Source organism: Sminthopsis crassicaudata, chromosome 2 (assembly GCF_048593235.1).
Source record: "Sminthopsis crassicaudata isolate SCR6 chromosome 2, ASM4859323v1, whole genome shotgun sequence".
Classification (NCBI taxonomy): domain Eukaryota; kingdom Metazoa; phylum Chordata; class Mammalia; order Dasyuromorphia; family Dasyuridae; genus Sminthopsis; species Sminthopsis crassicaudata.
The window spans coordinates 524,422,720-524,448,315 of NC_133618.1; the positions used below are offsets into that span (position 1 = coordinate 524,422,720).

The 25,596-nt window shown below is 38.7% G+C and overlaps 1 protein-coding gene across 1 annotated transcript in view; it reads right to left on the minus strand.

Moving 5' to 3' along the window:
• The window catches only part of ONECUT1 (one cut homeobox 1), a 38,059-nt gene extending 12,693 nt beyond the window's left edge, over positions 1–25,366 (minus strand). The window contains exons 1-2 of the mRNA XM_074294546.1: positions 25,220–25,366; positions 22,922–24,168 (exon numbers count right to left, since the gene is read on the minus strand). Of these exons, the coding sequence (XP_074150647.1) occupies positions 22,922–24,011 (1,090 nt within the window). The 5' untranslated portion in view covers positions 24,012–24,168; positions 25,220–25,366. The remainder of the gene's footprint in view (positions 1–22,921; positions 24,169–25,219) is intronic.
• Positions 25,367–25,596: the final 230 nt, after the last annotated feature.

Here is a 25,596-nt window from a genome sequence, read left to right on the forward strand (position 1 = left end):
GGACTATAAAACTATTGTCCCTTGGGACAAATATTTTATAGTACAGGAAGAAATCCAAAATGAAAGAACTTCTCTAGTATTTATTCTTCTAGTTCCCAGATGGAGTTTATTATGTGAAAACTATTTCAAAAGCAAATTCATTATTAATTGGTGAAATTTATGAAGGGAGCATTTTCTATCAAAAAGGCACTTTCAGAAAAAACAATACACAAAATGAGTATCATGCTGTCAGTCTAAAATTCAGACAGATAATTGGATTAATGTAATTATACTGATCAAGAAACTTGACCTTGAAAAAGATTTGAGAAAATGCAATCTATTGCCCTCCTTTAGAGAGGGTAGGGGACCATGGGCTTGGAATAATACTGTGAGACATGGATTTTTTTTTCTTTTCTTTATTCCAAGAGATGGTTCGATGAGTAGGAGACATGGAAAGATAAGTTCAGAAATGAAGGTGACAAAAACCCAAAATCTATCAATAAAATTTTTTATCATTAAAACATTTTCATGCAAAGATTGAGGATGCAGGTAACTATCCTCTCTACATCTTTCTAACCCTGAGAAGAAGACAAGCAAACATAAATTAAAAGTTCTATATTTTATTCAGTAGCCATTGAAAAGCTTGCCCTAGTTTCAACAAATGTTTATTGTTTTGAAGTACATCAAGAGTGTGGATAAGGTACCAGAGTAGCAGGAAGAAATAGAGTAAGCTCTCTCTACTCTTTAACTCCAACAAGCACATCTGGAAATGTATCAGGTTGAAAACTAGTTGGAAAATCCAAGAAAAAAATTGGATGAGTAATTTTCCCAGCATAGATCATCATAGGGAGACAGAGAAGTCTGTGGACACTGGAGGTAGGTTATGTTATGGAACTGCTTCATAGAATATTAAAAGGCAAAGAGGCACTGGGCAATAGTACAAGAAAAGGCCCAAGATTAAGTAGTGCAGGATATGGGAATAAGTTCAAGCTGGTAGCTCTCTTGCCCTTTATTCAATTCTGGATTATAGATCCAAGGATGAATGAAGAGCATACCTATATATGGTATCACAGTAGCTGGAGCACTGGACCTAGAGTTAGTTAGGAAGACCTGAAATTTCACCTCAGACATTTAACTAGTTCTATGATCTTGATCAAGTCAATTAACTTTTATTTGAATCAGTTCCTTCAACTATAAAGTAGGAATAATAATAGGACAAAAGCAGTGGATAGAGCACCAGCCTTGAATTCTGGAGGACCAGAGTTCAAATCTGGTCTCAGACACTTAACACTTCCTAGCTGTGTGACCCGGGGCAAGTCACTTAACCCCAGCCTCAGGGGGGAAAAAATAGTGTCTACCTCTTAGAGATTGTTGTGAGGATCAAATGAGATAATATTTGTGAAGCACTTAATAGTGCTTAGTAATTAGGTACTATATATATTAGGTACTTTATTATATACATAGTAGGTATTATATAAATGTTTGCTGTTATTGTTGGTGTTGGTAGTGGCTTTCTAAGGTGAGGAATGGTCACAAATCCTAAAATCTGTTTTAGTTAAACAACAATTTCAGAAGCAAGAAGCAGCTGTGTGACTTGCACTCCAGAAGCAAAACATGGGCTCATTTTCAACTTCAGCTAGGTTTGAAGTTTGCTTTGGAATAACCAGGGCAGGAATCCCAAGTGAGGGGAATCTGAAGTTCTAATACTTTGAAGCAACCAGCTAGTTGATAATGGTTGAGTCTAGCAACAATTCACTAATGTTCCAAATGCAGTAAACTACAGGCATGTGATTCAGACCCAAACTTAGGACAGGGATGCATACAACTCAGACCAGGGAGTCAGTAATTAGAATTCATCATATATCAAATCACTGGGGAGCATTGTGAGCTTATAGAACCCTGGCTAAGCTGTTCTTGAGATCCTAAAATAATATAATGTTCAAGATGTTAAGAAAGAAGTTGTAGAACCAGACAATATTCTCTCTAGAAGTACACAGAGTCTGACGTTAATAACAAGTCTGAAGCCAGGAAATTGACAGGAAGAAGAAGCAAACAACAGAATCCTGACATTAAAACAAAACAAAAAAAAAAAAAAACAAAAAAAAAAAAACTATTATGATCACAAAGATGCTCAAGACACAAATCCAGAAGAAGATAATGATTCCAAAATATCTATAAGCAAAAGCTCAGAGAAAAACATAGCTTGGACACAAGTTCAACTAGAATTCTTAGAAGAGATGATGAAAGAATTAAAAAGAAAATTATAAAAAGGTTTTAATAAATGAAATGGAAGAGCTGGAGAAAATTGGGAATGAAGGCCATGGTAGAAAGAAATGGTAAGGGAATTGACATTTTGGCTTAAGAGGGACAAAGTATTATCCAAGTAAAAATTAAAATTAGAATGGGCAAAATAAAAGTTAATAACTCCAAAATATCATAAGAACTCTTTAAACAAAGTCAAAAGACTGAAACAATGGGAAAACGTATATCTCTTAGCAAAAACAATAGATCTGGGGAAAAGATCCATGAGAGATAACTTAAGAATCACTGTACTACCTAAAAGTCTTAACCAAAAAAGGAACTTATATATCATATTTTAAGAAATTATTTTTAAAACCCTGCTTGGATCTCTTAGAAACAAAAGGAAAATTAGAAATAGAAAGAATTCACTTCCTTACAGAAACCAAATCAAAAATACTGTATAGCCAAAATCCAGTTTCCTGGTCAAAGAAAAAATAATGCAAATAGCTAGGAAAAAATAATTTAAGTACTGAGGAGTCTTGGTCAGAATTTAGCAGCCATCAGAAGGCTTTAATATGGCATTTTAGAAAGCAAAGGATATAGCTTACAACCAAGAAAAACTTACCCAGTATAATCCTACAGGGGAGAAAAATTGATCCTTAGTGAAATACAGGACTTCTAAGCATTCCTGATGAAAAGACTAGAGTTGCACAGAAATTTTGAAATATAAAAACATGAGTAAAAAGAAGTAAAAAAGGTAAACATAAATAATCATGAGATAAAATAATTATAAAATGAAGAATCTAGGAATAGTTATATAATATCTTGATCTTTAAAAAAATTGAAAGGGAAGAGAAGAGGATTACACTAGGAGGCAGAAGAGAAGCTAGGATAGAAAAAATTATCTCACATAATTAAAAATATGTAATTAGGGGATCATGGAGTGGGTGCTACTTGCTCTCATTTCAACTTCTTAAAGAAATGGAAAACATACACAGTTGGTTACAGAAATAAAATTAATCAAAAAAGGAGGAAAGGGGGAAAAGAGGAAGAAATAAGTAATGCAGATTATTCTAAAGATGTATAAAATATTTATAACCACTTTTTGTGGTGGTAAAAACTGGAAATGAAGAGAGGGTCCATCATGTGTATATAAATGAGATCAAATTTGCTATGAGAAATTATGAAGGGGATGGTTTCAGAAAAACCTGGGAAAATTTGGATGAACAAATACAGAGTGAAGTGAGTAGAACCAGGAGAACAATATATATATATATATATATATACATATATATATATATATATATATATATTGATTATAAAAAACAAATACTTTATAAAGTCATAGGAATTTTGAATAATGTAATGACCAATTAAATTTTCAGAAGCGCAAGATGAAACATGTTACCACTTCTTAATAGGTGAAGGACTCAGACTTCTTTTCTGGATGTGGCCAACATGGAAATTTATTTGTTGGTCGTGTTTGTAACAGAAAAAACCCAATAAGGGCATTAATGAAATACAAAACAAAAAAGAAAAAAAATAGCAAGAAATTGTCATTTAAATATTCATAATAATTATTTATATTGTAATAGTTTTTTAAAAAGCATTATTAACTTACATTTTGAATAATAATCTAGTTGATAGATATTTGTAAAGAGATTAGAATGTAGTAAATACAGTTTTAAATAATCAGGACCACTTTCCTTATAATGAAGGAGCATGTTACTCAGTGATATACTGGGAAACTTTTAACAAATAGTTCTTTGAATAAAGAATGTACATGGAACACACATTTAAGTTTAATCTGAATTATTAACATTTTCTCCCTTACTTTCTTAAGTCTAGATCAACACCAAAATGATTACTCAAATTTCCAAGTTATAGCATTTGCTATCCTTTCCAAAGTGTAAATGCTCAAAATGAAAACCTTAAATTTATTTTCAGGAACCCAAAGCAACTAATTCTTGTACAACCTTACCCTTTCCTTTTGGCTCTTTATTCTGGAGCATCATTTCCTGTCTCTTCCACAAAACCACAGCATTGCATAGATGGAAGTAACCACAAGAAGTCTATCCCAATCTGGATTTTATCAATAATCTCTTCTATATCACAAGTGGACAGCATTGTTTCCACTTTAAAACTTACATTAAGGAGAAACCTATAATCTCCAATCCACCTTCAGACAATTCCAGTTGTTAGGAAGTTTGTCTTTGTGGTAATTCCAAAGCTGTCTCTCTCCTACTTCTATCGGTTCTTTTTTTTTCATTCCCTGGGGTCAAGAATAATGAATTTAATTTCTCATCAACTAAATTAAAGAGCATTAACTTTTTACTTACTAGGTTCTACTCTATGCACAGGAAATAGAAAAAACAAAAGTGAAAATAACCCTTACCTTCAAGGAGATGATATTCTAAACCATGAAATACTGCTTTCTTTTTCTGATTCCTTCTAATTGCTGGTGTCATCTCTTCTATTTTTACTTTGTGTGTATTCTGTGCATATTTTGTGTGTATATATATATATATATATATATATATATATATATATATATATATATATATATATATATATTTTTTTTTTATAGAGTATGTGTTATCTTCCTCCATAGAGTGCTCCTTAAGGGCAAAAATATTTTCCCTTTTGGTTTTTATTTTCTTTGCTTCTTTGACTTCCTTCTAGGCTCAGATAAAATCCAACTTTCTGCAAGAAGTCTTTCTTGATCTTTATTAATGCTAGTGCCATCTATATCTTTATCTAAGATATTATTTAAAATGTTTGACATAACAGGATCAAGACATTTAGCAAATGAGATTGCTTACAATTGGAATCCAGGATGTCTTGAATGAGAAACATATCTCTAGAACATTAAGCAGGAGCACTGGATCTCCTTTGTGAGAAGAGCTATATCTTCCCTTCTCTCCTCTTTCCCATCCCACTAGGGTTGAAGATAATTGGCAGGTTTACACTGGGGACATAGCCTTCTCCCAATTTGATGAGCATATTTCAAAGATGCAAGCTGACTCAATATTTAAAAAGTCATTCATTTTTTATGTCTCATTTACACAATGAACTCTAGAAGAGAGCCCAAGTAACACTCTTTTCCTTGTGAAATTCTAAGCCTTAGAAAACATAATCTTTATTAGAGTAGTCTCTGACTATAGGGCGACTAAAACTAAGATTTTGGTAAAGAACCATATTATTATCTATTAAAGAATGCCTTGAATGTATCTGTCAACTAGTATACTGTCTTATCATCATGTAGCGTTCTTTGTAAATGGTAATGAGGCTACTCATTGGGGCATTCATTCTGTTTATGCCGCAGTGAAGATGGATTTGTGCTAATCCTTCAACACTCTTTCATCCTAGACCCTTTGTGACCAGTGGAATGCATTTGCAAGATCATTGACTGGAATGAGCAATGGTAATGTGAATGTGTATTAGAACAAAACTAAGAACTAGTCTCCTGTATTAAAAAAGAATCTAGATTTGCAGAAAAAAAAATCTGGGTTTGAGCCTAGCATCTTTTACTATGTGACCTGAGACTTCTCATTTTCTCACCATATTTAAAATATTTACACTATCTACTTCACTAGTCAAATAAGATTTTACATATACAAAGTGCTATGTAAATATTAATTATAGGGTAAAATCCCTAATTTTGACCTTATTATCACTTTCCTTTATTAAGCAGGACCAGGGACAGGAATTGAACCTATAATTTCATTGATATAGAAAATTCTCAGATGAGGAATCTCCTATCAATGCAAGTTGGTAGCTTCTCAGACACTTGGTAGCCTTAGAGAATGCATTACTTTCAAAGTTGTTCTTTGAACTGAAAGCCTCCTAGTTCTGCCCTCAAGGGTCAAGTGAAACAGTGAAGTCACTTTTGTATATGACTACTCTTCAAATAAGCAAATCTCACTATCAGATTCTCTAATCCAAGCTTTTCCTTCTTGGGCAGTAAAGTAGATTATGCTAGATTTGTCATCAGAAAAGCTTGGGTCCAACTACTACTTCAGATACTAGCTGTGTGAACCTGGGCAAGTCATTTAACCTCTGTTTGCTTCATTTTCCTCAACTGTAAAATGTAAAATGAGCATTTAGCTCTCAAGGCTGCTTTGAGAGTCAAATGAGATTATTATGTGTAAAGTGCTTTGAAATATTAAAACATTCTATAAATATTAGCTATTCTTATGGCTTAAATGCCCCAAGTTCATCATGTGACTTTATCTCAAGGTTTTTCTACTATGGATATACACTATCATTGTCTTTCTTAAATGTAGTACCCAGAACTGAACACAGTTGTCCAAAATTGATTTAATGAGGACAGAAAACAATAAAACTATCACTTTTCCTATTCCCAGACACCATGCTTCTCAATTATATTTATAGGATCATAGATCTCAAATTGAAAGGGACTCTAGAAGTCATTTAGTCCAGCCCTTTCATTTTACAAATAAAGAACTTGAGGCTCAGTGAGTCTAAGTGATCTGCCCAATGTCGTACAGTTAACCATTAGGATTTTAACTCTAGTTCTCTGGCTCTAGGGTTAATGTGCTTTCCTCTGGTACTGCTTGTCCCAATCTTTTTCTTTAAATACCCTTTGGAGAGAAGAGTATCTTCTATTTGAGCTCCAATTCTCATAGCATATGACTACTGCACTACTACAGTTGTTGACTGAAAGAGAGGCACCATTACAATTTTATGATAAATAATATGTGTATATACACATTTTCTTTCATCTCCTAATCATTTTATTACTTTTTATGATACTGTTGTAGGTGCTAGAGGAGAAAAGACAAAAACTAACATTTCCTCCTTAGGAAGTATCCATTGCCATGATTCCAGAATTCACACATTTAATGCAACTGTGATTCAGTCTAGCCATGGGTTCCTTTAAATTCTAGATAAAATTTTATCTTCAATGAGAGACTTTCTAATTTTTCTTGATTCTAGTTTCTTGCCTCTATTGATTAGCCTCAATTGATTCTGTGTATGTGTGTGTGTGTGTGTGTGTGTGTGTGTGTGTGTGTGTGTGTATCAGCTTCTTGCATGTTGTCTCTCTCATTTGACTATGAATTTCTTGAGAGCAGGGACTGGGATTAATAATTCCTAACACTTAGCACTGAATCTGATACTTGGTAGATCCTTGATAATGTTAGTTAATTAACTTCAAATTATACTAAAAAAAGATCTATCTGTAGCTTTTGACCCAGAGATCCCACTGGTAGGCGTATACCATAAAGAAGATAGAGAAAGAAAGAATAGACATATATATTTCATATATCAGAATATCAATAGTTACACTAGAGATAAAATAGATACTCATTGGTTTTGGAGTAGGCACACAAATTGTGTTATATGATATAATATAACATTAATACACTATAAGAAATTATGAATATGAAGCATTCAGAGAGACATAAGAAAAGTTACAGGAACTGAATAGAGTAAAACAGTCAGAATTAGAAAAACAATAAACACAAATAGCACTCTAAAATAAATAGAGAAAATACAAAAATGAAAATACTATGTAATTATAATAATCAAATTTGACTCCAGAAAAGAGTTGAGAAAATACACTTTTCTTCCCCTTTGCTAAAGAAGTGAGGGACTCTGAGTATGCAGTATTGCATATCATCAAAATGGTCAGTGTATTCGGTTGTGATGAATGTTTTTTCCTTAAAAATTCTTTGTTATATAAATAACTCATTGGATCAGAGACAGTAGAGAAGAGATATACTTGGGAAAGAATGTGATATGAAAACAAAAGATGTCAATAAAAATAAAATAATTTAAAAGAGAATATTAAGCAGAAGTCCTCCTAACTTTAAGTCTAATACTCTTTGCACTACATCATGTTGCCTCTCTAACAACTTTGCTCATGCTATTTTCCATGCCGAGAATGGGTTTCCTCTTCATGATCTCTGTCCTGCTACTTCTGTCTGATGAAATCCCATCCTTATTTTAAAAACAAACTTGGTGATACTTCCTCTATGAAGCCTCTGATTATTCAGCTCAAGTGAATTCTCCTTCCTCAAGTTCCTTAGCACATTTTATCTGGAACTTTCCTTTGAACTAGTATGTTATTCTTCATTAACAATTTATGCACTTGTCTTTTTCTCTCTCTAGAGAGAAGGATTTGTCTAATTTTATTTTTGTATCCCCAGGCTCTATCATAGTAAATGTATACAGAAGGTGCTTGATAAATGTTTGTCCAGTTGCTGAATTTATTGAATTCCTATTTAGGGCACATTGCATTTTGAAATGTTAATGAGGTTCCCCAAAGATCATGAGTCAACACAGCTTTATATTTGATTAAGATGTGCAGCTAAAAAACAAACTCAAATGTTGCAACAGAAAGATAGTGGAAACAAATGGTTTCAAAATTCTGGTTATCACATAGTAATTTAATGAAGACAAAAACAACTTCCTTGCCTATCACCTTTGAACAGGTATATTGATGAGTAAATCCTTCTATCATTATTTAGTGAAATTGTTTTTTATTTACATTTTCATTTTATTTATTTTTGTTTTAGTAATGCATATTCTGTTTACTGGAAAGTTATAAGGAAAGGAGGAAGGAATTTAATGTTGCTAAGGAAAAAACAAGCAGAGCTGAATTTTCTGGTTTCTTGAAAAACCTAAAACAGCTTAAAATGATTCAGCTAATAAAACATATCCCTTTCAACTACAAAGTCACCTATAGGGACCTTTGGCAATTCTGACACAAGGTGTTTATTAAAAGAATGGACTCTTGTGGACTTAAGTAATAGGTTATAATTGTGATAGTTGGATCAAAAGAGCTCCAATCAAGAGGGTGGTGAAAAAAGATACTGTGCAATTATTAAAAAGACTAGATAATCCTTTTTTTTTAACCCCCACTATTATACATAAGCTAAAATTTCTTTCTAAGGTGATAGTTTGTTTGGGGACATAAAACTGCATATATAACAGAATCCTAAACAATAAGACAAAAATTAAAAGTAGGCTGTTTTCTATCAAAGCAAAAAAGGACCTACTTAAATTATCATTTTCCTTTTTCTCCTGATGCCCTTTTGTCCATTTTGGCTAAGGTTTTTGGCAAAGTTACCCAGAGAGCAGTCATAGTATAATACAGTTGTTGACATTTCCTAATAACTAATCAAAAGGTTCCTAGTCAAATAAGTTATCATCTGCAGACAATTCCCATCTCTGTCTTGGAGTTTGATCAGATTTTTGTGCCCAAACATCTGACTTGCATGGTAATAGGGATAATGCATGTGTGTAAGAGGAAAGTGAAGAAGAGGTGCTATAGATATAAAATCTAACTCCAGAACAGCACCCCCTTATGGCAATTCATCTGAAAAAACATCTAGGGGTACATGGGTTAGTAGACATCAAACTCAAAATGATAATGTATTATGGCGGTAAAAAAAAGGTAATGAAATATTGAGCTGCATTGAGAGACATATCTTCTATGAATAAACTTATTAAAGTTCTATTGTACAGACAATATCTAGAACACTGTTCAGTTTTAGGTATCACATTTTAGGAAGAATACTAATAACATGGGGAGCTTTCAGAAAAAGGCAACTAGATTGGTGAATGGCCTGGCGTTCATGTTATGTGAGCTTTTGTGACTAATTTGGAACAAATTAATGGGAAAATTCAAGAGACAAAATTAAGCTTTTATGGGGGAAATTCTTGACCATTAAAGCTATCTAAATGTGAAATCTGCCACCTCTCAGTGAAGTCTTAAAGAAAGGCTAGATGACCTCTTGTCAAGTATGTTGTAGAGGGAATTATTTAGGTATGGATTGGACTAGGTGACCACTGAGATCACATTTAACTCTGAAATTCTGGATCTTTCCTGGCCTAATCTACATACAAATCCTATCCTTAATTTTTTTTTTAACTGTATCACCATAGACAAGTCCTGAATCTCATTTTCCTCATAAGTAAACTGAAAATAATGATGTCTTACTTTATCATGGGGAGTTGTAAAGACTGAATGAAATGATGTGTGTAAAATATCTTGCAAACTGTATAATTCTATATAAATGTCAGTATAGTCAGTGTAGTATAAAATGTGAGACAAAGGAATCTTTCTCCATCAAAATCAAAGGCCACAAAAGTATATGGCATACGAATAGAGGAGAAAGAAGGGCTAAAACAAAGGAATAGTTAATGTGTGTGTTTTAATGAACCCAAAGCATCTGGAGATGTGATTTCATATTTTTAACCAAGAGCTATTTATTTAAGTGATTTTTCTTCCTTTTTAATAGCTACTGTTAATATTTTTGAAATTGTCTTTTAGTTTGTCAATTTTGCACCTGTATATTAGTAGCAAAAATTTTCCTCTTAAAAATCTTCCTTTAAATGTCAAGATCAAAGTAATAAGAGCTAACATTTAAATAGTGCTTTCACTTTTATGAAATCACTATATAGTTTTGATTTGATCCCAACAGTGATTATGAGTGGTGAGTGTATTTTAGAAATAGAGAAAGCAAAAGAAGTTAATGACTTATCAAACGACATCCAGCTAACAAATACCTCAGTAGGGTATTTGAAGTTGGATCTTCCTGATTGTAGGTCTAACTTTCTAGTTAGCTGCCTAGTGGCATTTTTGTGCCTACTTGGATATTTCAAACACCTATGATTTCATCTATGTCCATCCTATATGTCAGTGTAGATTATAATCCTTCTGTGTAGATTATTTTAATGATGATCTGCTCATTTTATACTGCATCTACTGTTCTGTCTGGTATCAAATCAAATACCCCTGCCAGGTCAACTCCTAATCTCATCAACATGCCTAATCTCAACAACTCAAGCCTTGACTGACACTGCCTCCCTGCACCCCTCCCTTTTCCTACTGATTGGAAGGCTAGAGGGTGGAATACCAAACTCCTCCCATTGACTTTCTTGTCAGAGGGCAGAAATTGGACTTTTTGGTTCACTCTACTCTATATGTGTTGCTTTACCTAGTTTCAACTCCATGGAACAAGATGAATCTGCTTGGTCTTCCTCTAACCTGAGCCCTCCCCTGCTTTGTTGTTTTCTCCATTAGAGTGTAAGCTTCTTAAGAGCAGAAACTATCTTTTTCTTAATTGTATCCTCTGCATTAAACAGAGTTCCTGACAGATAGTAAGCACTGCATAGATTTTACTGAATTGGACTGGATTAATGAATTACTGTGGTCAAAAGAATAAAACATCAGGTGGCCAATATTCTAGCAAGGAGTTTTTCCAAACTTAGTGAAGCTGTTTTCCAGATATTAGACACACAATATCTTATTCTTCAAAGATTTTTTCAACATGTCTGGATAAAATGGAAAAAAAGAGAAGGCAATTTTGTCTAACAATGTTGACTAACTGCTAAAATACCAAGGTGTTTTTAGCCACATCTTTTCCCCCAAACCATTTTGATGAGCATTTATTCTGTTTAATGAACTTGAAGTATCATTACATAATCACCCAGTTCACTGGATTAATGATGAAAAGAGGAACTGATTTCTCCAGTTGCATCATCTGAAGTAAATGTTAACTTTCTTTCAGCTGAGTCCTTAGTTAACCACATTAGTGTGACAAATATGTCTTTGTCTAGCATAAGTAATTAGAATTTAATCACTTTAACTGCATCTTAATTACCCCAAATGAATTGAAAGGACATTTAATAGCAAAGATTAAATTGCCTTAATGAACGATTTTTGTGACTACATCAATACTTTAATCGGGTTAGCCACTCCTATCAGGCACTATAGTCAGCAGAAGTAGAAGTAAGATCTGAAACCACTAGATGGTGCGCTTTCACCGTGTTTTATTATAAAAAGCTAAACAAAGTGGCCTACAGTCACTGACTGTTCTTTGGCTAACCTCCTTTGGGAGCTATGGAATTCTCACGACGTGAAAAAGGAATGTAGTAGTTTCAGAAATGGCAATTCCTAGGACAATATTAGAAATAAAATTTCTGTTACATGACGTTTGGAGACATGCAAGGAATAATTGAATCTTTTAGGTTTTTAACATCACATGAAAGACTGCTCAGCTCATTGGGTAGAGAGCAAAATACCAAGACAGGAAGATCTGGATTCAGTGTGTACCTCTGATGAATATTGGATATGTAACACAGGCCAGATTATTTAGCCTCTGTATGTTCTAAGTGATTCTGGTATTATAAATTGCAGAGTTTCTTATATCAATGAAGTCACAAGTATAGTTACTATCCACCGAAATCATGATGTTTGATAATTTACAGATACAATCTGTGTATCCATGCATTATCTAAAATATATAAAATCCTGAAAAATAAGCAAATTATAGCCATTATATGTGGCAAGCATTAGCTCAAAAGCAAGAAGTAGAATTGGGACCAAATATGCTACATTGATCTTTAGATTTAAAAAGGTACCCCCCAGCTTGGTCCCAGCAGTCAGTGATTCCAGGTGGAATAGAACTACTTATAGCACACACATAGGGCATGTAGCAGGATGAACAATGACCTGGCAAATTGGTTCCTTTACTGCCTTGCTATGTGTCTTTTGCTTTCTTTCTCCAGTTTTAACAAATGGAAGCAATAATACATAACTCTAACAGGCATGTTGTGAAGAGAAATGAGGTAAGAGATGTGAAGTTTTTTGAGATCCCTAGAGAAAAGGCATTTGTGTTCTACGCTTAAGGCACTATTGTTATTTTTCATAGACATTTCAAGTTAGGCCTGTAGATATGGGGCAAACATTCCATCTATTTGATTTACCTATACAAGTAGCAGATTATATTTCTGATTACTTATCGTCTAGTTTGTCTATATAGACAAATCATATTAATATGATATATTAAATGTTAGGACCTAGTTAAATTCAAGTATTGTCATATAGAGATGTTTTTTATTGACATGGTTTCCTTAAAGGATAAAAATACATTTCCCAAAAAGAAATTTTATAAAATGATTGGATACCAATGTTATGGAAATAGTCAGAAGTGTTATCTTTCTTTGAAGATAATCACCAAACTCATGTAGTGAAGTGGAAAGGATGCTAGATTGGGATATGGATTTTAGTTAATAATACTTAACTATTTATGTTAGCTTGGGCAACCTCTTTTGACCTCAGTTTCCTCGTCTGTTTAAAAAAAGCTAGCTCTAAATCTGTGATCCTTTCATAAAAAAATAATGACCAAATATTTTGTATATGCAGTTCCCTTATTTTACATGTGAATAATAATGCTTCCTCAACTCACATGATTGTAGGAATTAAATGAGATAGCCTATGTGAAGTCAAGACTTAAATGTTTTAATATATTACCATATAAACATAAGACAAGCCCAGTGCCTGGAACATTTTAGGAACACAAAAAATGCTTGTTTATGAAGTCCAATTCATTTGAACAATATAATGTAAGAGTGCTTCAGTGGTTGCTTGGATCAGTTGCTTTACACTCAGTTATTACACCTTTCCACAATTATCAGTACAATGATAATGTCCAATATCACTGAATATCAATAGTCAGAAAAAAAGAAGGTGACAGTGTCAGGGCTAATCATTTTCATTTTAATTAGAATTCTTATTGGGCTACAACTTTTTTTTTTTTAATCCTGGTGTTGGAAATCTGTGTTAATTTTCATTATTAATTAACATGCAACAAGGTTATTTAATAAACTCAGAAAAAAATTCACTAAAGTTCAAAGGAGAATTAAAAGATTCATCCTGTCAGTCACATTGTGTATCAATAAACCTAATCTAAGTTTTCTCTTTAATGCCATAGATTTAGAATTGGAAGAGAATTTAATTCAACTGCCTAATTTTACAAATGAGGGTAAGTGATTTATCCAAGATCATATAGTTGACAAAGCCAGAAATTCAATCCATTTTCTCTGACTTCAAATTCAATGGTATTTCTAGTATACCGTTTTCTGGCTTATAAATGTAAATTATAGCTTCCTGTCTAATCTGAATACTCTCTCTCATTAAAGTATTCCTTGCCACAATATTGGAGGGAGAATTAAAGTTTGAGTTTTTAAGGAATCATTAAAATATATATCTGTAATTGTTAGCTGTATATTCAGAGATACAAGCCCATTAATATACACAGAATGCATTTTATGGTGAAATTAAGTTCTTTTACTTGAATTTATGAAAAATAACTTTAAAATAAATTAAATGGCAAAATAGGCATGCTTATTAACAGTAGTAGTAGTACATACATTTTAATTATAATAGATTCTATTATTTGGAAAAATGAAGCAACTTTTATGTCAATGCCATATGAATTCAAACAGTTTTACAAGAAGTCCACAATGTAACAGTTTCAGTCTCAATAAGACCCCTAGAACATTGGTACTACTCTGATTTGGGATTCTCTACTCTCTCCCTATCAATTAAGAGAGCACAAATGAATTGATGAAATGATATTGCTCAAATGAAATTGATAATTTCCTCCTCTTACTCACAAAAGACTCAGGTTGATTTCAGATATCAAATTAATATATGTTTAATATATGTGTTATATATATTTAAACAATCAATGCTTACAGGCAAAGAAGAGGGAGGATTGCTTTTCAAGGACAAAGTCACTTTCTACCAAGGCTGAATAGTGCTATATCAGTGACAGTCCTCATTAGTTACTGACTTCATTAATTGAAGAGTTGGAATTATTCCCTATTTAAAAAAATAACAACAAAACACCTGACATCTGTGTGTAGTAGGATTCCTTTCATTAGCTGAATTACCATGAATGTAAAAATGATGACATCAAAACCTATCCCGTGTTACTATCGTAACAATCTCCTTAAAGACCAGTTAGATTAGAGATCACTATAGATTTTTCTCAGCACAGATCAAAGGGACTGAATTGAACGTTTTAGTTTAATGATCCAACCCATGTCACACCCACAGGGACACACATTTAGATTCTACAAAGCAGGTGTGTAAGTGAACTCAGACATTTGCTGAAAACAGCAGTGTGTGTGTGTGTGTGTGTGTGTGTGTGTGTGTGTGTGTGTGTGTGTGTGAGAGAGAGAGAGAGAGAGAGAGAGAGAGAGAGAGAGAGAGAGAGAGAGACAGAGAGAGAGAGAGAGAGAGACAGAGAAATAGGGAGAGAGAGAGAGAGAGAGAGAGAGAGAGAGAGAGAGAGAGAGAGAGAGAGAGAGAGAGAGAGAGAGAGAGAGAGAGAGAGAGAGCTCATCAGTCCTTTGAATCTGACACTTCCGTTCACTTTGCAGTGGGTGCAAGCCTTCTCATTTGGGAGTTCAGGATTCCTAGATAATTTATCTCCTTTCAATTAACACATATTTCCATCTTTATTTCCTCAAAAGATTCTTAGTGCTGTTGTAATTGCCAAGCAAGGCCCTTCGGGGGAGATCAAGCCTGAATCAAATCCACTCTAGCACTGGTGGTCCTCCAGAAGCCCTGTCCAGGGTACTGAAGGGACAATGCAACCAAGAAACCAGGGAAAGAAGGCAGTTTAAACTTGTTCTAAGATGGTTATTTTGGATTTAGTGGCCCCCATCTTTCCCAGAGATAAATTTGAATGCAACATGCTTTAGACAAAGAACCCACTTTTTCTGGCTCTGTCTTAGGAGGATTTTGCTTTGTTTTGTTTTTTAAGAAAGAAAGAAAAAAAAAAAAAACCAAAGCAAACACAGTCCTAACATTTCTTTGCTCAAGCCTAGGGTCAAATGAGATCCATGTTTTCTAGTCATATGACTGTAACCTTGATACAGCCAAATAGGTACCACAACAAAAGAATGTGCCTAATCTAAATGCTGAGTAAATTGTTTCAGGGTGGAGGTTAATGCTCTAAGAAAACTGCAAATTTATGATTGAAGCTGTCTCCTCACTAGGGAATTTTTCAGCCATCAGTTCAGAGAGCCTCAATACAACCCCTCTTTATATCACAAGATATAGACTTTATATCACAAGACTGAGACTTTAAAGTTTTTATTTGTGAGTCTATCTTTGTCCATTTAGAATTGCCCCAAATAGAAATGACTACTTTAGGAGGTAGTAGATTTTCCAACACCGAATGTCCTCAAGCAGAAATTGGATGTCTTCTGTCTGGAATGCTATGGAGATTCCTATTGAGATATCTGAGAACTTTGATCTGATATATCAAAGGATGTGACCTTTGAGGTAACATCCAACTCTAAAATTCTATGCTTCTATGGCTCATCATCTTCCTCCTTTTCCAATACACCTCCTTTTTATTAGTGCTGTTATTAATATTAATTATCACAACAACTAGAAAATTTTAATAACCATAGAAATGAGATTCTTTTCCTCTAAAGTGCCTGCTGAAGGAAGGATTCCCCCAGTTAACAATCTGCCTTACATTGGCCAGTAGGGGGCAAGACCAGCTTCTTAAAAAAAAAAAAAAAAAAAAAAAAAGCTGTAGCAACTGGGCAATTGAAGGTCGGCAGAAATGTAGGGTAGCATGTCAATAGTGTAGATACTTCCCAGTTATTTCATAGTGCACTAGAGAAGTCCTGTTCTTTCTGAATGTTTTTGTAAGCAGCAGAGAGGAGGACAAAAGACTATTCCAGGATTTGTACTTGCTGCTGCAAACACACCCTGAAAGTATAAGGTCAAGAGGTGATTAGAGGGGGAGCAGAGATATTTGTGAGGTGGTGGCGGAGGAGGTAGCAAAGCTGAGATGTCTCCCATAAAGAGTAGTGATAACATTTCTGTAACTAAAACCCATCGAGATAGAGCAGCAGATCATTCTGCCCAGAACTCAGACAACTAAGTGGGGCCTGTTGGTTGAGCAGTGCTTTCGACTTCCATCTAAACAGATTGTTTTTTCCTCTAAGAGGGAAAAGTCCCTGAAGGTAATGGCCGAAGAGATTTCTTCTTAAATTGCAAAGTTGGGCGTTTCAGCAAAATGGAATTACCCAGAAAGCCCGGAAAAGCTCTGTCTACTAACCACGCAGGTAGTTCCCTCCCAATATTTCTCTTTCCTGGGTGTGTAACCTTTCTCCTGGATTTTATTGTTTGCGGACAATAATACCACAAATCACGGGAGAGACCCGATAATAACTATTCCCCCATTCCCTGAAAAGCAAGGTCCGGGAAGAAAAGAAAGGGAAATAAAAGTTGGAGTGCTTGGAGAGACTCACGCAGTGTCACTTAGGGTAATTTCGAGCTCAAGCACAAGTCCGTTAAGAACAACTGCAGACATTGATACGAAGACTTTATGAATGGCAGTGTAGGTTTTGTTACTGCCCGCGTCGGTCACTGTGGGTGACTGTCAGAGAGACAATAACAAGGCGGACACTAACACTGGTAGCCGCGGGAAGGTCATCGGACTGAGGAGAAAGAAACTCCTTAATTCAGGTTGAGCCCACAAAACTGAAAGTTAGTGTTAGTGCATGTGAGCTTCGTTAATATATGTTTGTTTCGAGAATCTTGGGGTAAGAGGAGAAATAAATCCTCAGGGGACTCCCAGCTGGGCCAGTTCTGCCCCTCCCCCGCGGTCCCTTTGTTCACTGGCTCTGACCTACTCAAAGAGCAGCTGCAACTGCCTGAGCCTGGGCCAAAGGGTGTGTGTGTGTGTGTGTGTGAGAGAGAGAGAGAGAGAGAGAGGAAATCTGGAGGTTCTTTCCCATAATATGCTGCGTTTCCTGAATGGACCACTTGTAGGTCAAAAATCGCTTTCGCCTCAGAGTTGAGGGAAACTTCCCACCTCAGCCTTTGATCTTGTCCACTTTGGCAGCCCGATTAATGGAGCTAACTATGTCCCTCTCTCCTACTACCTTGGACCCGGGTTCCGGGCCATCCTTAGCTTCTTGGCACAGAAGAAACGAAGGGACCAGTGGAAATGATCCTTGGCTCTCTCTTGCCCTCCTTCCCCCAATTTGGAGAAACATTAACAAAAAACAAATGGAGTTATGCAGGATTCAGTTATAAATCAACCAGGCCACAAGGCCACTTACAGCAAACAAGCCCCAGGTTGGCCCCGCCGACACTTTCTCAGATTCCGGGTGACCACGCGGCGGGTTCAGCACCTCTGGATGAAGACAAGATTATTTCTGTAGTTCCAAGGCGAGGTCACTTTCTGTGTCCAAACTCCCCCATTCTCCTCTGAATTCCCCAAGATCGAACAGAATTCAGGACCTGGAAGGGGAATCACTGGGGAAACTCCAGTTGCTCAAGATTGGAATGAATCTGAGCCAGTCCTGATGACTTTAGGAAAGGGCATTCCCTTTCCTCCCTCACAGTTAGCTCAGGATGAATTCTTTTCATTTCTATTGATTCCCTCCAGATACCAGAGTAATGCATTTCCGAAACCTCAGATGTATACCGGGATAGTGTTTGAATCCAAGCAGATATAGAACGGCGCTTTGCTAGTCAAGTTCTGCTTAAACAGATTTAAATACAGAAAGGCGAATGAAGGCAAAAGCTTCCTCCACATAGAATTCTACTTCCCGCCCAGAAGGGTTCAACAACTCAGCCAAGCACATTTATGGGATCTCTAATTGGAAACTAATCTCCTCCTCCGTTTGATAGGCGTCCACGTCAGAGGCATGTCATCCCACCCCACCCGGGACACAACACTCTAGCGGCGCGAGAGCTGCTGGGCTGCATCTCTAATGGGAAGCAGCGATTATTACTTTGAGGAAAAAATATTGATTTTTTTCCTTGCATCTAATTCGGTGAAACTTCCCTCTGTTACCCATCTCATATTAGCCCGTTCTATCTATTTTTGTCAGGAAACACATAACACATTATAGTAAAGCTGAAGAGAGGGGGTTAGATTTATACATGTGGAAAAAGGAGAAGTAAGCATTTGGAGTAAATCTTCAATTGCCCATGTGGCCCAGCTTCCTTCCTCCCACAGTTGCTAATTCAACTGAGATCTCTTCAGCTCCTTATTGGATACCATATTCAACGCTCTAGTCAGAAGCTCAAATCCGGTGCTTTATTCACATTCATAGAGTTCTCCCTTAAGTAGCACGCATACTAAACATTGCATTGAGATAACATTCTCCTTCCATAAAAATATAAATCTGCTGGAAGCTTCTGCTCTTTTCCTTAAAAGGACAGGATTGAGGGATTAAGGGGAAGAGAAATACTAACAGTCCATTGAAAGATTCATTCTAGTCTTCTGCTTCAATTATTTTTTTAAGGATTCCAAAATCAAACTACTCCTCTGCTATGCTTACAGAAGTTTTTTAAAATAAAAGTTTCAGCATAGTTTCAAAATATTCCTGTATTTCACAACCTTTTACAGAGTAGGCTGAAGGCTATTGAAAGGTTATACACTTCATAAGGCTTACACTCTAATACCACCCAGGTCATGATTTTGGTTGTTCTCTGCTCTATTCATTTTTTATTCATTAACTATTACTACATCGCTAGTAAAATAACTTTGTAGTCAATCCATGCTATCCCAGCCTCCAGGTTCTCAATATTGTCTCAGAGCCTTTCCCCTCTAGAATTTTTTTTTTTTTTGTCATATAAAGGGCAAAAGCAAACTCTCCCTTCCTGTTTACTTTTACTTGTTTTAAATAATTACAAATTTATTTATTTATTTATTTTTTGTGCAATAGATTATCTCCATTTCTACTACTAAGGCAGCTCTACTGCTGGGGAAGAGGGGACAAACTATTAAATTTTTAATGGAATTGTAAAAGAAATTAGATTGTGGGGAGAGTGAGAGAAACAAAGAATAAAAGGAGAAGAAGGAGGAGGCAGAAGAAGAGAATTGAAGACATAAATGGGAGAAAAGAGAGGGTAATTGCTGGTTAAATTCTCAAGGAAGATGTGGGAAGAAAGAGTTTTGTGACCATATTCATTCTGAGAAAATGAGATTGATCAGTACCCTGACATACCACCTATATGTAACAAGCTTAATGCTCTCCTGTTTCTGCTTGACTTCTAAGTATGTACTAGATTAGGAAGAAGGCTTCAAAAAAAACTCTAGAAACCCATTCCCTCTAGAGGGTCCTTCTAAGTCCTACTCCCAAGTACTGCCATCAATAGGAAGCCAAGGGAGAACAACTTATTCTTTTCTTTTAGGGCAAGCCATTACAGTCAACATTAGTTCTTGCTTAAGGACTAGGCTGCTATAGGTCATTTGATTAGCTGATGGGAAAATAGAAATTGGCAAGATGCTACCTGGGGTTCAACCTCTGGTGATCTCCTAGGTCTTAGGAGCAAAGAGGAGTATCTCAATGATTCCTTTCAACTTGACCTTTCACAAATGCTTAAAGCAAACTGGAGCTGCCAAGGTCTGTTCTCCAAAAGGACAAAACCTTGTTTCTATTGTTAACTAGTTTAGGACCCCAACTGTTTTTGCATTTGAGTTTGATAAAAGGGCTCCCAACTGGAGGTTAGTGATCCAACCATTCCTCACTACCTCAGCTCCTTCTCAGTGTATGTCCAAGTGATCACCTTCACTCCTCTGATGTCTGGACTTGTCAAGCTTCCTAGACTTCCCCTCATCTCTTAAGACAAGGACTGAAGCCAATCAATATCATCATCTTCCTCCAACTTAACAGGAAGCCCAAAATTATGGTTTTTGGAGAAACAGAAGGGTAGCTAGTGTAATCCAGCATTAGCAAGAGGACACTTCTTTCCTAAGGAATAGAGGAATTAATTTACATGCTAGAAACCTGGGTCTAGCTCAACAGCCTGAGGGCAGTGGAGTAAGTGTGTGGAACAGGCAGGCTCCTCTGTAATCAGAAGTCCCATTCTTTCCCTCCTCTCCCCTCCACCCCTTAGGGAAAGACAAGAGTGTGACAAACATAACCCTCTTAATGAAAACATTGTCCTCCCCCCTCAATGAAGACATTGTCATCCCTATAAGGGACATGGGGACAAATAACAGTCCGTAGTTGAGTAGTCTCTTTCCTCAACCTCTTCCTATTTCCAGAATGAAACAGAGAAGTTGAAGTAGTGAATGTGGAGAAGGCATCATCTAAGCGGTGCTGAAAAAAAAAAAAAAAAGAAACATATAGAAATAGAGGGGCCAGTGAATACAGTCAGTGGAGTACCCCAGGCATCGGGATGGAATCTTGGGATTGAAACAGTGAAGTCAGGCAAGGGGAAGAAGCAAGAGAAGGAAAAGTAAAAGCAAACAAACCTCACAGTTGGGTTTCAGATTTAAGTTTTAGCCCGGCCTGCACCTGGCATGTCTCTCTCTTCTCATTGGAAGGCTATGGAGTTAGGGGGACGACCTCGCAGAAAGGGAGGGAGGGAGATAGGGAGCTCTGGCCTTCTCTTTGATTTTAGCCTGTGAAACGGCTCAGTGCCCCCGGCCCTGGCTCGGATTGACTGTCTCTTGTTCTCCAGGGACGAATTAATGGAGAACGATCAGTTAATTAACAAACCCTCATTCAGGCCTTTACCATTCTATTCAAGCCACTCACTCAGCCTAGGAGCAGGGTCTGAGGTGTGGAGGCCGAAGGGGGCGGGAGGATTAAATTAACCTAACTGCAGTCACAATTCGGCCTCTGATCCCTGAAAAAAAAAAATCATTTCCATTTCTTCCCTCAGCTACAGCCAGCACCTGGACCCCTTATTCCCCTCGTTTTTCTGCCTCGCATCTCCTTTTAGTTTTTTTTTTAATGTCCCAAATTGACAACTAGATTCTAGTTCTACCATAAAATTATAAAAATAATCATTCAGCTTTCCCCCCAATGCCATCACTGCTGAAATAACGAAACCAGCAGGCCACTGACCCAAACTGCCAGGACGCAGAAACTGGTAACCAGCGCGGGTCAATCAATCTCTTGCTTCTTTTTTACTTCAGCTCGGAGCTGAAAGCTAGCGGTGGGGCTTCCTTCCTACCACATTTGGAATTCTCAGACCCTCCTCCAGACATGGGTGGTAGGTTTTCAAAGAAGCAGCAGAATAAATTGAAGTCCTAAGGAGGCAGGCACTTCGAGAAACTCGGCTTAGCTGGACGGACACAAGCTTATTCCCTCACCCTTTTTGCTTTCTTTCCCCCCTGCTCCACTTCTCATTCTACGAAAACATTCAACTCCTCTATAACTGGGTTAATTCCAAGAAACAGAGAGCCAAGGAAGATAAAGGAGGAAGGATGAAAACAGTGAGCATTTTTAGTTACAAACATGAATATTCATTATTCACAGACACAGTGGCATCTAAAATAGCAATAGGATAGAATACATTCTGGCCACACGAAGTAGAATCCTAAGCAGGAGGCGATTCACCTACATAAATGAATATAAGTTCCAGATAGTAAAGTTCTTTACTAATCTCACCCAGAACACTTGTTATGTTCCATTCCCCAAACCTGAGCTTCTCGTACAGGATTGGAGCCCAGAGCATATGAGTTCGGTGTGTGAACAACATGAATACACACTTACAATAATACCCGTGTACGCGCGTGTACACTACACGAGAGTACGCTACGGGTAGACTGTGCAGCTAAAGATTCTGGCAAGTATCGCTGGTTTTCTCGAGCCTCTGCCAGACCTGCCCTCAGCCCTGTCTCCCTACACAACCTCCGGAAGCCGAAGCCTCGGTGGTATCTGCGATGGGGATTGCCTGGTTTGGGTCCCGAGGAAAGAAAGACAAGGTTACAGAAAAATGAAGGGAAGCAACCGGACCCGAGAGGCCATGTACCGGTTGTATTTTTATCCCTGAACTGATTTGTCTAGGTGGAGGCGCAACTAACTCTACCGGGTCAAATGCGATGATTTCTGTCCGGATTTCCCCAGCACCCTTACTAACTTCTCTGCCTTCCCGGCTCACCTGCTAACCGGAGCGCTGACATTCGCTGGAATTCCGGCTCCTGTAACCACTTCCACATTCTCCGGAAGGTCTCCCGGCCAGATTTCAGTTTGCTCCAGGGTTTAGGGTTCCGCAGCAGGTCAGAGAGGGTCCCTTGCGAGCGGCACAGCACCCTTTGAGCGAAGATGGCCTGAGGGATGCTGTATCGTTTGAGCTCGGTGGTGATCCGCTGCGCCACTTCTTTGGTATTGATTTCTTCCATTTGCCCTGAATTACTTCCATTACTGACCTGGGAGCCGGTCACCGAGGGGTTCGGCTCCCGGGCGGTGCCCAGGATCTGTCCATGACCCTGGGCATTTAAGTGGGCATGGGGGTGGTGCGGGAGGCCATTGATGGGTACCATGCCTGCGGAGGTGGGGGTGAGGTGCTGTTCCCCGTGCCTGGCTAGCATGGCTGGATGGTGGGCTTCGAAGCCGTTGGGGGTGAGCATCTTTTCAGCGGGCATAGTGGCGCTCGGGTGGGCGTAATGGGGCAGTCCTTGCTGGGAGTTGTGGATGCCCCCCAAACCAGAACCGGAGAGGGGCGAAAGGCTCTGGCCCATGCCGGGTACGTCCTTGTGGTAGGGGGTGTAGAGGTTATTCATGGACGCTAGTCCCCGCTCGTCCCGCATGAGAGTGAAGCTACCGCTCACATTGCCGGCGATCCGCTGGTGGTGGTGAGGATGGTGATGGTGGTGGTGGTGGTGATGGTGATGTGGGAACTTGTCCGAGACCGTCGAGATGGGAGGTAGAGGCTGCAAAGGGGTTAACGTGGTATATGTGCTGGTCATGCTCATACCTGGAGGGGTCTCGCACGCCATGGTCATGGTGGGGTGCAGGGGCCCCGCCAGGGCGTGTTCGGGGGGTCGGTGGTGGTGGTGGTAGTCCCCGCCGCTGTCCAGGATGGACGCCATGCCCATGGAGCGGGGGTGAGCGGGCAAGTGGCTGCTGCGATGGGCTACAGAGCTGCGATGGTGGGGGCTGCTGCTCATCAGATCGGCTGTGGCGGGTACCGGCTCATGGCTCACCCCGTGAAGATCGCCAATCGCCTCCATCGTCAGCTGCGCGTTCATTGTGATTCGTGCGACCCGGCGGACAAAACATCTATCTGGCCGGGCAGTGGGAACGGTGTAGGAAGTCTTCACATCTGATGGATGCGGGTTGTTTCGCTGTGTTTGTCTCTCTCTTCTCCCTCGCCCCCACCTCCCTTTCTCGTTCTTTGCTTTCTTCCTTAAAAATTAATTTTAAAAATGTTTGAGCTGCTTTGAAAACACTGTCCCTCCACCCCCTGTTTCCTTCTCTCTCCCCCTTTCTCTTTATAATTATAAGGCCCCCGGTTCCTTTAAAATAGCCCCCGCAGCAGCCGTAGTTGGTGTCTGGCTGCGTCCCTCGCCATCTCTAGCCATGTCTCTTTTACTGTTTCAGAGTCTCTGGCCACCGCTCCGCTGCTGCTACCGGAGGAGAGTTCGCATGCGCACTGATACGGCCCCCCACCCCACCCCCATTCCGGGCCGGGCTAGTGACGTCCCCATACATATTAAGGAAGGGGCCAGGCGCCTTCCTATCGGAGTCCGGCTGGGAAGTCGCGAGCACATGCAAAAAAGCGAGGAGGGAAAGCGCGAGAGGAGCCTGGAGCTGCAGCTGCAGCTGGAGATGCGCGTCCCGCTCGGTTTTCTTGGATGGGCTCAGGCCCGCATCCTGGCTTTAAAGGATTTCTCCTCCCAGCTCCTGGAAGGGGAGGCCGGGCCAGGCCGTCAACCTTTGTGCTCTGCTGCTGGGCCCAGAGGCCGCGTCAACCCCGCCCCCTCTTATCACAGCAACCTCCCGGCCTTAGACTGTAAGGGAGGAGAAGGCGGGGCTGTCAAAGGATTTGGAGTGGTGGTGGTGGTAGTGGTGGTGGTAGTGATGTTGATGGTAGAGTGGAGCCGGATGGAGAGTGCAGATAGGAGAACTGATCCTAAAATCTGCCAGATCTTTTTTCTTGACAATGGGCTGGGGGTAGAGTGCTGGGTGGAAGGCAGAGAAGGAAGGGAGCCCGTGGTTTTAGCTTCCCTCACCTGTAACCAAGACTTTTGGCAACCCACTTTTTCTACCACATCCCATCCCCTTCTCAGCCCTAGGAGGGGAGGATGAAAAGAAAGTGGGACAAAGTTTTCCTGGCGATGGCCTCGGTAGGGCAATGCCAGAACTGGCTAGAGGGTTCAGCCCCCCGCTGAGTGCCAGGCCCTGGGGACTCAGGTGGCTGAGGTTGAATGTGGGGTTGTGGGACGTCTTTACGCACCTAATTCTTCCCAATCATCTGGTTTCTTCCAGCCTTTCTCAGTAATTAACACTGTAGACAGCTCGGTGTCTCCTTCCCTTCCAATGACTTGGCATTTTCCGGGGTAGGTGGGGTGGGGAGAGTGTTGGTTTCCCACCGCCGGTGAATTCTCATTTTTAACTTCCGGGTCCTGGCGAGGCAACCGAACCCTCAGTTGCTCGGGCGGGAGATCCAGGCAGTTCCTTTAGCTATTGTCCCGTTCCCCCGACCGCTGGGCTAGCCTATGTCCTCACAAAAGGGCGATTCCGCGGAGCTCAAGGATAGAAAAAGGGAGACAGTGGGGGACTTCGTACCGGGTGCCAGTCAGTCTTTACTTCTAAGCAGTTTCTATTGCCTGA